Below are 12,500 nucleotides of genomic sequence, written 5' to 3' on the forward strand. Positions count from 1 at the left end.
TAGTGGGAGATGTGAGGTGAGGGTGAGGCCTCGGTCAGCCGTCCAGGTGGCCACGACTAGCGGCTCGCTCCCCGCCTTGCTGTACGGCAACACCACCGACACCCGCAGCCTGTGTTCAGTACAGCAAAGAGAGTTTTTCCATGACTACTTCTTCTATTTTGATCTAATTCAGGTTTTCACATTTTCCATTGTTTGATTAGCTGAATTGACAACACAAGGCAACAATTTAGATATGTATACGTCTGATTTTTAATTTATTTTTTTTCAACATCTGATCACTGTTGCATGTTCGACAGTGCTTTGAACATAATACTGTTTCAGAAAGTTTTACAGTCACTTTTTCACGTAACAACATTGTATTACCTTGTCATTCATTGTTCGACCACATTCTCACCTGTTTCGTGTTCCCCGTCCGTGATGCGGCGTGAGGAGCAGCGAGTTGGTGAAGGATAAAGCTTTATGAAGGTGTTGGACGCGCGTAAGTTGGAGGCGAGTTAATACAAGGAGCCTCGTGGACCACACCAGAAGGCGGCTCCTCATTGACCATTCAGCGAAAGCTGCGAGGAAGGCGGAGTCCTCGCTCACCACCGCCACCACCACGCGCTGTGACGCAACTCTCAGCTGCAGTAGAGGAGAGGCTCACCTAACCATTTGGTGCCTTATTTGGAAAGCTTCCTTTAGGTTGTTGAAAAGAGGTTTTTGAAATAAAGCTCATTTGTTGTTCGTCATTAATGTTACCTTTGTCATTTGGTGTGTTGGAAAGTTCAGTTTAGAATGAAAAACTGAATACTGTACGGGAAGCCTTTATTTTTATGGTTGGCATATTCCCTGGCGCTCACCCCGGCCTTGGAGGTGGACGCGCGGCTTCTGGTGGTCTATTTGTTCACTATTATATTGATTTATCAGAATATCTTAATCACCGGCCTTTACCTGACTACTAGTAGTAGAAATATTTTTACTAGTACAAAAATTTTTTAAGTAAAAAATCCAATAATGTAGAATGGCAAGACAACCTATGCATGTATTTCTTATAAATGTTTCATTCAGCATTAAGCTCTTTCTCGTAAACAAAGTGCTTGTTTCGATAATCATACCACGTAAGCGAAATTTTGTAGTGGCGCCATATGACGTTGCTGTTACGGCGTCTGGCATTAACCACTTACCTTTCGAGCGGCGCGAAACACTGCGGAAAGAGGCGGGTGTGTCCCTGTCAAGTTAGCGCCGTTTGCCTCAAACACTGCAATGCCCCGCGAGGCTTGTGGCAGAGACGTGGGCCATCTCTGGTGTTTGAAGAAGTCTGTGATTACTGCTAATATCCATCCTTGTTTTCTTGCATTTAAGACTTTGAAGAGTGTGGATGTCATTTTAAAAACCTATTATTTTTAGTACCTTCAAGACTGTATGTTACGAAAAGAGCGAGTAGCGTGAACTTAGAACATTACAAAATTCAATCGGGTTTAATTTGAACGTAAATTTTTGTTGTCTGTACAACAGGTGATCGTGAATGGTTTTTGAGGTCAGCGTATAATCCATCGTATTAAAACGATTCCTACCAAATGTAATGAATTTCTTGACGATCCCTCTCCGAAGTTAATAATAAAGGCGTCTGGTGAACTGGAGCGAAGGAAAGCGTTTAATGTTGCCATATCCTCCACACTGCCATCCGTCTCCTCTGTGAAGGGAAACAGATGCTAATGGAAGGGATCACAACGTGGAACTCTTACGTCTTGAACTTAGCTGTTGAGGAATTCATAAGGGGTATTTATTTGTGTTTTTAACTTTAGGTCATGTATTTCATGCGTTAGCTAGAAAAGAGATCGTAATCAATAAATTGAAAGTACAGTAATGATACTTGCTGTTTAGTTCAGGAAGAGCCGCCAGGGCCAGAGAAGCAACCAAGAGGATGAGAAGCATGTGAATGAAGCTCCCCTCCAACTCTTTATTTTAAATCTGTAAAAATGATCTCTGTTGAAAATTTCCTGTTTTTTTAATTTAAAAATTTTTGATATAGAGATCGTTTTAAAAACTGTACTGTAATTTTCAGCTTATTTAAATGATGTCACTGCCCGCCGAAACTTATCAGTTGTTGTAGTTGTTATTTTATTAATATCACTAAACATGTTGTCCATCTGTTGGCTGTTCAGGGTCAGGAAAGAACGACATTTGCCATGATAGTGGTGACTTTATTACAAAATAGAATAAAATGTTTGCTGTCCCTGACAACTGTAACGTTGAAAGTGCTTAATGAAATACACTATTCAAGGACAAATCTACATTTTCAGAATTGGAAAGTAGTTTGATTTCACACTATAAATTTACACAATGCCTTCAAGCTTTGATTACTATCATAGACGTTCTGAAATGCACTTACAATAACATTTGCTTATTTCTGGTACTTAATAATGATGTATTTTAAGAAATATATATATATATATATATATATATATATATATATATATATATATATATATATATATATATATATATATATATATATATATATAACAAGGGTTGATAGCAGAAATAGTAGATACAAAAAAATGCAGGGAAATCACCATGGAAATCTTCATATCTCTTGCATTATTTTCCAACGTTTCGCCTCACAGACAGAAGGCATCTTCAGGGCCTATAATAATTAATAACAAGTCTAAAACAGACATTGTTAGGATATTAAGTTTAAATACAAACTAAAAATGCAAAAAAAAAAAAAATTACATCAAGTTAAAATACAAAATAAAAAAAACAAAAATGAATAAAAATCACAACACATCGTCAAAAGAAAATTGCACAAAGAGAAAAGTACATGGGAGACAAACCTTGAAGTGTGTTATACGTAGTACAGGAAGGAACTGACTAGAGGGGTAGTATTAAGATGAGAAGAAAGGTTGTGCAGAGAGGTGAAGCAAAGGTTCGATATTTCTATTGAAAGGTGCGAAGCCTGGTTGAAGACAGCAGATTATTGAGTTCAGGTTGTAAGTGTTTAATATAAAGTGCTTCAAGAAGTTTGATATCAGTATTAGATCGGTATCTTTGGAGAATTTTGAAGTCATTAACACCAAAAGAATGATCACTATCATGTGAATGTGCTCTGATTGCAGAAAAAGAAGGGTTAGATAGAGGTCTATTGGTTCTAACAGAAAAACCTTTGTGCTCGACTATTGTCTCTATTATATATATATATATATATATATATATATATATATATATATATATATATATATATATATATATATAGAGAGAGAGAGAGAGAGAGAGAGAGAGAGAGAGAGAGAGAGAGAGAGAGAGAGAGAGAGAGAGAGAGAGAAATTGATTGTTTAAGGTTGCTGGAGGGGAGCAGCCCAGGAACACTGAGGTCACCGTGAGGCGCGCCGCTGCCTCGCCTCCAGCACATCGTGGGGATATGGAGCGTCCTGCACTGTATTATATTACTTCATAGATCTTCGCAAATATTTCCTGTTTTTTTAGTATATTTTCGTTCTGGTTATTTGCATTATTTTCCAGTCATGAAGTAATTCCACCATTAACTGAACATTTTGATACATTTGGTTACTATTATTATTACTGTTATTTTTTAATATGTGCATATTTTTTAAGGAATTTGATTTCAGCTTAATAAAAGCCAAGAAACATTTACGTTTCTCCTCTGTGTGCTTTGGGAATTGTTAGTGATTTCGAGAGTTTTATTTTCCATCATGTAATAATTCTACCATTATAAAGTTAAACAAGTGTTAAGTTTCACCCAAATAATGACTGGGAAATTTTTTGAAGAGTAGGGGACCACTTGGTCTGTTATACTGAGGTGCGTGGGAGGGAACGTTCACATCCAGACAATCTTTCACGTGCTGATGCGTGTGTGAGCTGAGACTCGCAGCACTGCCTTGCAAAACTGCACATAGCATGGCCAAAATCAACGTGGCTGTTTTCCATCAAGGATCTGTGCACGTACAATTGATTTCTACACGAACACGGACCCTCGTAGCGGTAGGGAATTACGTGGCGTAAAGTAAAGTCAGGTAGAGTGGAGGAGTGTGGTGGCAGAAGTGCTGGGTGGATGGAATCTTCTAGTAGATGGCGCACCCACTTCCTGACAGTGGTGGGGCTCCTCTTTGACAGGTCAGCTATTTTCTTGATGGGAAGTCCGTATTGCCAGAGGTAAATAAAACGTATTTTTTCACCCAAGCAGGTATTTTTGGTCCGGCGATGGAGAAACATGTGATCTCGATTGTGTTTTTTACGTGTAAAAGTGTCTGTAAGATAAGAAGTATATATTGTTGGTGGAATTCACGTGATCTTGTGGAAATGTACTTATTGCTGTAATATCCATCTAGTCTTGTATTTTTTTTTTCAATAAGAACCTAGTATTTGGCATGTGATCGTGTGGAAACCTGTGAATAGTAAGCCATCGAAATCTTCATCACTGCATTTAACCCCTTCAATATCATGATATGTTATCATATTTATTCTGTAAACTATTTGGTGATTTCATGCAACTTTAGGAACTCATGTCAGGATTAAAATAAGGAAGACTCAGGCCATTAATCTTCTGACCCCCCATAAATTCTTCAAAATGTCAATAAAACCGTCTGATCATAACTAAAATTCGTGGTAAAAATGCGGCCCAGTACTGAATGGATTAATATCAATAGTTATGGTTTTAGTCTGGTAAGTTTTATTAATTTTGCTGTGAACCGCTTTGACTGACGAGGTTTTTCATACTTAAGTTTTGATACAAGTTTACAGTATTGCTTCCATCAATGTCAACAAGAGGAGTGCTGGAGAATTTGAAAAGTTTCAGTTAATAGTTTCACTGAAGCTTATGGTAACAGTTGCTATGCAATCGTAAGTGGTCAAAAGTTAATTTCAGTAACTTTCAAAGTCAAAGTTCCCAAACTACTTACAACTTCAAATTATTTTGTGATTTCAAAATAATTCAACTTCATCCGGCTTGGATTGTGTCTATTGTTAGTTATTCGGATCATTGTATCATCAGAACATCTTAACGCTTCACTTTATCATACGAAGGAAGATTCCAGTCAACTCCGTCCGTATTAATTTGATTACACTGTCTCCTGTATTTTTTAAGATTTCTTCAGGTTTCAGTCGAAATATCAGAGGACTAATGAATATAAACATCATCACCATGTTGAACAGTGCGGTGTTAGTAACTCACAGCAGAAGTATAAGCTGATGCTTTCCTATAACTGGAATATTAAGGAAGACTGGTTGGTAAGGTTTCGTGTTTGACAGGGTTACTGAAGGGAGGTGAAGCTGACAGTGTGCAGTGTGGTGCGTGACGTCTCACTGGCAGCTCTGAATCTTGCGAACCACATTTATAAATTTGGATCAGAGTGCGCAGTGTCTTTTACCTGCATGACGGTTTGAAACTTAAAGATTTGACATTACTGCTACGAGTATTTCCCTTGTTCCAGTGCTGCGTTGCTGCTTCTGATTCTTTAATAAATCTAAGGATACTATTGTTTTTGATATTTACAAATCACATTTGTAATTGGAATCTGAACAACAACTGTTCCAGATATCAGCTGGAACAATAATTTTTATGCTGTAATCAAACACAAAATTTCAAAGTTTATTAATAATATTAATGCAGTGTAGTATTTTGTTAATTATAGTTATTTAGTAATCTATAAAAGTTGTGAAAGTAAGCATAAAACACATCCCAGTGGAATGCAACATATTTGCTTGGAAAATGAATAAGTTTTAAGTATATACAATGATAGATTTATTCAGTGCATGAGTGTGGAAACATTTTCATTTGAATTTTTGTTTTTATTTTTCATTATTATATTCGTAAGGAAGATGATGTAATAACAATATTGAAGAATTTCTGAAAAGAGCATCTGGCGTGAACATAGACACGTGTGAGTCTCTCCGTCACTAGGACACGGTGGTGGGTGCTCGTGGGAGGCAGTGCTTCCTGACGGGGCAGACGAGGAGCTCCGCCAGCCAAACCAGGGTCCCGGCCACCAGCCCCCCGCCCAGCACCGCGAACATGCCCTGCAACACACCGCCAACACTTCGAGACACTACAGTCCTGCTTGTTGTTTATATTGTTGTTGTTGTTGTTGTTGTTGTTGTTGTTGTATAACTTCTTGCATTATATCTATAATCTTCATTAATATAATGTTTCTAAGAATTAGTTATGTGGCTAAGAATTATACCTATACATATTAATATCATAATGCATTCTTTTCCATATTATGACTTGTATTATTATTACTATTATTATTATTATTATTATTATTATTATTATTATTATTATTATTATTATTATTATTATCATTATTATTTTCACTCTTATTAGAACTATACTCAGCATTTATTACATCTGAATCAAGCTTAGGTGATTATCGGTAACATGTCGAAGTTTACAACAACAAAGTCAGTGTATTCCCACCGAGAGATGAGTGGTGGAGAGAGAGGTGGACAGCACTACCTTCTTGGGAATGTTGTCGCATCTAGTGAGGTTGGGTACTTCATGCGCCCAGAAGGACAACAGCCCCGTTTCTACGATGGCTATTGCTCTGTAGAGTGTCGCAAGACTTATACATCGGGAAAGCAATAAATAGATGGTGCACAACAAGGTACATGTACAAATTACGGTACATGAACGTGGTATAATCATACTTTTTTAACGAAAGATTATGTGTATTTTTTTTCTTATTCAAAAGAAACTGAAAAGCTGGTAAAATTATAGGAAAATATATTCTTTGTAATTACGAATATAAATGGTAGCAATAAAAATGATAGGCATGTGCGATTCTAAAGAAGAATGGTACCTTGGATTGAGTCCTTGAATGATGGGATTTGTTTTCTGACTCATAATAGAAGCAAGGAAGGGGAAAAAGCCATCCTTTGAAATATAGAAGTCACAGCGACCTGGAGAGAGAGAGAGAGAGAGAGAGAGAGAGAGAGAGAGAGAGAGAGAGAGAGAGAGTTGAATTAATATCATACGTTGGTGCCTACTTGGGTCCTCTCACTAGAAGGCACTGGACGCTGTACTAAGCGTGACCTCTCTTACTGCCATCTTTCAACAAAAATATTTCGTGGCAATGAAAGCAAATTGCAAACCGGAATATTGTTACCGTCCGTAAGTGCTCCCAAGTCTGAATATGTGTAGACATGTCAGTAAAGATAATTATTGTAGACCATCGATATGGATGCCGTACCTGTCTAGTTATCATTGTCTTTACTACGGACACACACCTTTCTGAGAGAAATCTAAAGCTATTAAGCGTTTGATGGTGTTCTCCCCGTCTACCAGCACGTGGTCCCCAGCCCGCACCAGGGTGTTGAAGCTCTTGAGGTACTGGGCCTGAGTGTGGAACGTGAGGCGACCCTCGTCCTCCAGCTCCGCTACCTCGCGGAATATCCCGGACTGCACGGACTGGAATGCATTTCATCAGTAGTTGGCAGGTTACAAAATACGAACTTGCATTGTGTGCATTGGCAGTTTTCATCGATGAAAATTAGTCTTAATTGTGGTTGAAGGATATACATAACACGGAAGACACGCCATCAGTTGCATCACACAGTTGTTTTCTGTTAAAATGAGGAGAAAATTGAGAAAAAGACGCCATCGTTTGTAGAATATGGTAGTACCTGTGTGGCAGGTTATTCTGCATTGATCGCATTCATCTTGCACTCACTCTTAGAAATTCTTCAGTTCTGGAATACTTCTGCCATATCATGCCGACGTGCGGATCGTTGAGGACATCCCTGATGCTCTGGAACGGCTGCGGCACGTGTCTGACGGCCAAGAGGGACATCAGGTTGCCGGAGTAGCTCTTCGTTAGTACTAGCGTCATTAGCATCCATACTCCTATTAACAGACGCTCCCACCACCACCACTCCTCAGATAATTCAATATCTGCGTTAGGAGTTAGGCGAGTTAGTTACTAAGGCATTACTGTAGCACGACTGCCAGTCACGGAAAGCACGAAGTGCTTCATCATGGTTTTCGAAACCTTACCTTGTTGCAGGAGAACGCGGACACAGCTCAGAGTGTCTGCCGACCAGCCGCCGCGACTCAGCTTGGTGTCCGGCAGATGGGAGCGGATCAGCAAGAGGACGAGCACGCCGAGGAGGGCCGTCAGAGTGCATATCCACACCAGGAAAGTGAAGGGCAGCAGGAAGCCCCTCTGGTCTATCTCTATTCCACCAAGCCCACCTACTATCTTGAGACTTCCAGTCCAGAAGGGCACGGTATAGTCGGCGGCTGATACCCTCACCGGTGAGAGTGAGAAGGGCCCCGTGGCGAACTGGGCCTCCTGAAATCAGTGAGAACCGTATCTGCATCACAAAATTGAACACCGGTAACACGACATAACAATACCTTCTCTTTTGCTGTTTTTCTAGAGTCAGGGATTGGCGCCAGGTACAAGTCTCTTCCATATGTTTGTGTTCGTTGCATCTATGTACAGATCAGCTATAATGCTGCCATGGAAATGTCACATGTCAGTGCAGTCTTGCCTGGCCTTGCTTACCTCCCGCACCACCATGCCCATCATACCCGTCCAAGACCCATTAGGCAGCATGGAGCCAAAGGTCCTCTCCGGGGACAACACGTACCGGTACCTGTGTGTTGGGAGACTCAGTTCACAAACCAAAGAAGGAAAACAGGACTCAAAGACTGTTATCTTGTTTCCTCAAAAATATAAAAGATATTTATGTTTTTGGAACACGTATAAATCTCTTAATACTTTATACATAAAAAAAAGTAAGACGAAAGAGGAAGATATTTTGCTCACGTTTGACTAGTTCTAAGTTCATTGTCTGGGTTAAGTGTAGTTCATGGTTCGTCTATGACAGGGACTTACGTGAAGTTCATCGCTTGGGCCAAGTACTTCACGGTTTCATCCATGCTTCCTGTAACGTGAAGTCGGCGCCCCTCAGGAACACTCGTGTCCTCCTCCCACGACATCCTGTGGTAGGGCAGTAGCTCGATGGCCACCTTCAGGGTTGGCGCTGGAGAGAACCTGTGCATAGATAAAAGACTAAGGAGTTTAATGTTTTCTTGGTGAAGAGCCATACAGTGTGCCCCGCGTACCATATTATTTGCTGAACAGATTGAGTGAAAAGTGATCTTTTTATTTCAAAGGTCAGTTGATAAGACAGGGTTCTTTTGTTTGATTATTTGTTTTATTAACATTCCTTGTCGGTCATAAGTACCAATTACTGCACATTTCTGAAAAGTTGCAAAAGACGTCATGGGTTCAATTAGCATACCAAGAGTATCTTGATCATATGGTATCACGCATATTCAAGCTGATACTTATAACCAGAAAATGACTCTATTGTACAGAGAATGCAGTACATAAGTTTAAGAATAGGCTTCCCGCGCAGTACTGAGGCGAATGAGGCCAAAACAAATGTTGCCAGTAGGTACCCACACCATAAACTTCTCCGGGAAGAACTGCAGGGAAGAGTCTGGTGTCCAGGTAGTATTGGGCCTCCAGGTAGCGACCCTCCTGGGCCTGGCAGTGGAGGGGTCGCTGTACGGCGACTCCACATACACGCCAATCTCCCTGTGTGGGTGTGACATAATTATCCATCATAGAATACCGGAAAAACGTGTTTATTGATGTGGAGTTCCAATGGCGATTGACTGAAACACATAAAATGGTATGTAGATGAAAATTTTTTGATGACTGAACTCGCATGTAATAACTCTTAATACAAACTGAATGATTCTCTATCGGAACACTAATCTGCGGTAGTAAACATACGAGGCTAGTGAGTAATTCATAATAGTCGTGTTAAAGATTTATGGAAAAAACAACTTGCAAGTGGTGCTTTAACACATCTGCGAGTGCGAGTATCACCTAAGTGTCCCTCTGCGCTCAAGAGGCCGCAGCAACATGACGTTCCTGTTGGAGAGAAGGGCGTGGAGACCGCGGAGCTGACTGTGAGGGAGGCGAGTGAAGATGATGCTCCTCGTTTTCCACATAAGGGCGTATTGCTTGAATGACAGGTGAGCGAAAGTGACGAGAAAGGTCTGGTCATCACTCACCACCATCACCACCAGGCAGTGCCACAACTGACCTAGCTGCGGGTATCACGTTGACAAGCTGACCTTGGAAGTACAAGTATTACATTGAATATTATAAATTGAATACTTTCTGAGGATATTGCTGGAGGTGAAGTACAGGCTATTCTAAGTGGAATTTGTTTTATTCACGTGCATTTTGAGGCGTTGTTCAGCCGTGACATGAAGTTCAAGTGTGGCCAAGTGACACATACAACGGCAGGGTATTCATGGTGGCGATTTGAAGTCGTGAATGTGAATAATTTGTACAACTTTTGGAGCTGTACAGTATCCCATGACGAGACGAGTGACAACAACGCACCGATACCGATAAACATTGTACAGTGGTAGTACGGATGTGATACACGACAAATGAAATAACATGGCATCATGCGTGCCCAGGCTGCTTGGGGGTGGGAGGGAATGAGTCAGCTTATTGTTAGTCAGATCACACTGTTCTCCTATAAACAATGGCAATGAATGTGGTCAGACCAAGGGCAACAAAAACTGTGATTGAAAAAGAAGGCCCACTGAGGTGCCAGTCCTTAAAAGGATTGAAAGAAATGTAGTTAGAGAGGATGGTAAATGAGTCATCTTTTTTTTTCTCCAATTCTAAACTGCGTGAAATTTTTTTTTTTTTCTTTTACGGTAAGGCCTATAGCGCCTGTAGGCACACTTGAAGAGTGTATGGAAGCGCTGTTCAGCTTCCGCCCATTAGTGGCGCAGGCAATTTTATTTATAGTGGTACCCATATTAGGTCCCATATCACCGCCCAAGCTCATCTTGAGTGTAACTACCTAGAACCTGGGTATCATGGTGACATGTGTAACTTTAAACCACTCGACAAATGGCAAAGTGTTTTAAGGCTGTACGTGGTGGGATTCGAACCTACGCGTGGACGTCTGCCCGATCTCACGCTCACCACCTTATCCACTATGCCACCGTGTGTAGGCGCATGTAGTTATATGTGAGGGAAGAGAGTTGTCTTAAGAGGGCAGGTTGTGACTGCCCCATTGTGTTGTGAGACACAAAGGGAAACGTTGAGTGAAATCACATCTGGCTTTACTGGTGAGTTCACAGCATCCCCTTAACCATGACTATTACACCTCACTAGGAGTAATTATCGTTTCGGCAGGTGTTTACTGCCTCCTCCCTTATATTACATGACGTCTTCAACTTAAAGCAATGTAAAGCCTATGTAGAAATAGTGTTTCTTTCACCGTGGTTACATCCCCAACGCTCCCATACAGACCTGCTGTTGTATCTCAGACTTGAATTTCACGCTATACGGCCAAACACCACCTCTAAATACATACGTTTTTTATATAAACTTTTCGCCCTAGAATAATCTGTGCTCTCACCTCTGCTGACATCCGAAGAAACTCGCGTTGCAGTCTGCTTTTACCTGAAAATCACCTACCTGACGAATCTTGTCGACCGCCTCGCCCAGGTGAGTTTGCATTGTAGTATTGGTCACGCTGTCAGCTTTTACTTGGAAGAGAATGACGCCCCGCGCGGCCAGCTCCCACTCCACTTCCTAAAGGGAGCCTCACCAAAGGAAGAAAATAGTAAACATTGCGTTCGCTTACTTTAGAAAAAAAAAGACTAATGAGGAAATTATTATCGTAAAGAAATATCAGTGGGGAGATTCCAGTACTATATCAGACTTAACATTATTGCTATTTTGATCAAATGAGTCTTGGATCTCTAAAAGAAAAGTTCCAAGAGTACCTTCAGTGACTGGAGGGTTAACTGGTTCATGCTATTGAACAGGAGCAGCACGGGACACCCGTGCTGAGGTTGTGACGAGATGACGGTCTGCACGACTGTCAGTGCCTCTGATCCAGTCATCTCTGTGGAGATGTGGAGAACAGTGCTGGGATGCGTATAGTCATAGTTTTCCAACTGGAAATTGTTATTGAGGAAACAGTAAGCTACTAGTGTGTTTACCTGAGGAACGAGGTAGGAGTGCAGCAGACTCAGGGACACGACTTGCCAAGAGGAATATTTGCGTTAGTATGACGAGAGCCGCCATCTGCATTGCAAATATAATATTTAATTATTCCTGTAGGTCACGGATCAGGGAATGTTTCTTGATGTCAACCATTAAATTTCGATTGGTACAACTATTTCTGCTCATTCAGGAATGTGAATGGTGTATACGTAAGTTGGAGTTATGATATTGCCAGCTGGTACTGTCACCACAGCTGTCACCGCAGCACTGTATGTGGCTTATGCCTCAAAGTACATAGAAAAGGTCCATATGATTGTATGTCCCGAAAAAGTGCAACTGAAAAAAAAAAATAAATCTGCAGCAGACCATCCCGTCACTGGCTGTGGCTTGGTGCCAGTCGCTGTCCACTAAATCACTGCTGTGCATTGGTTGCTATTGAAAACACATAGACAAGAAAAACGTAACTTTATTGGCGTTGTCTTTACAATAAGAATAACAGCA

The 12,500-nt window shown here is 40.7% G+C and overlaps 3 protein-coding genes across 3 annotated transcripts in view; all 3 read right to left on the bottom strand.

Annotated features, from left to right (window-relative positions):
* The window catches only part of LOC123511951 (glutamate receptor ionotropic, delta-2-like), a 7,651-nt gene extending 6,287 nt beyond the window's left edge, over positions 1-1,364 (bottom strand). Inside the window, exons 1-3 of the mRNA XM_045268059.1 lie at positions 1,164-1,364; positions 395-621; positions 1-109 (exon numbers count right to left, since the gene is read on the bottom strand). The exon at positions 1-109 is cut by the window's left edge and continues 20 nt beyond it. Of these exons, the coding sequence (XP_045123994.1) occupies positions 1-109; positions 395-621; positions 1,164-1,364 (537 nt within the window). The remainder of the gene's footprint in view (positions 110-394; positions 622-1,163) is intronic.
* Positions 1,365-5,895: 4,531 nt separating this feature from the next.
* Positions 5,896-8,077, bottom strand: LOC123511952. Its single transcript, XM_045268060.1, has 5 exons — positions 7,668-8,077; positions 7,225-7,405; positions 6,798-6,897; positions 6,416-6,542; positions 5,896-6,015 (listed from the first exon to the last, which is right to left on the bottom strand). The coding sequence occupies exons 1-5, from the start codon at positions 7,830-7,832 to the stop codon at positions 5,896-5,898; spliced, it is 693 nt and encodes a 230-aa protein (XP_045123995.1). The 5' UTR covers positions 7,833-8,077.
* On the bottom strand, positions 7,917-12,086 carry LOC123511953. Its single transcript, XM_045268061.1, has 8 exons — positions 11,996-12,086; positions 11,777-11,898; positions 11,466-11,582; positions 9,843-10,066; positions 9,411-9,545; positions 8,838-8,996; positions 8,505-8,595; positions 7,917-8,288 (listed from the first exon to the last, which is right to left on the bottom strand). Exons 1-8 carry the CDS (start codon positions 12,084-12,086, stop codon positions 7,917-7,919), a joined length of 1,311 nt encoding a protein of 436 aa, XP_045123996.1.
* Between the last annotated feature and the right edge of the window lie 414 nt (positions 12,087-12,500).

Source organism: Portunus trituberculatus, chromosome 32, assembly GCF_017591435.1.
Source record: "Portunus trituberculatus isolate SZX2019 chromosome 32, ASM1759143v1, whole genome shotgun sequence".
Classification (NCBI taxonomy): domain Eukaryota; kingdom Metazoa; phylum Arthropoda; class Malacostraca; order Decapoda; family Portunidae; genus Portunus; species Portunus trituberculatus.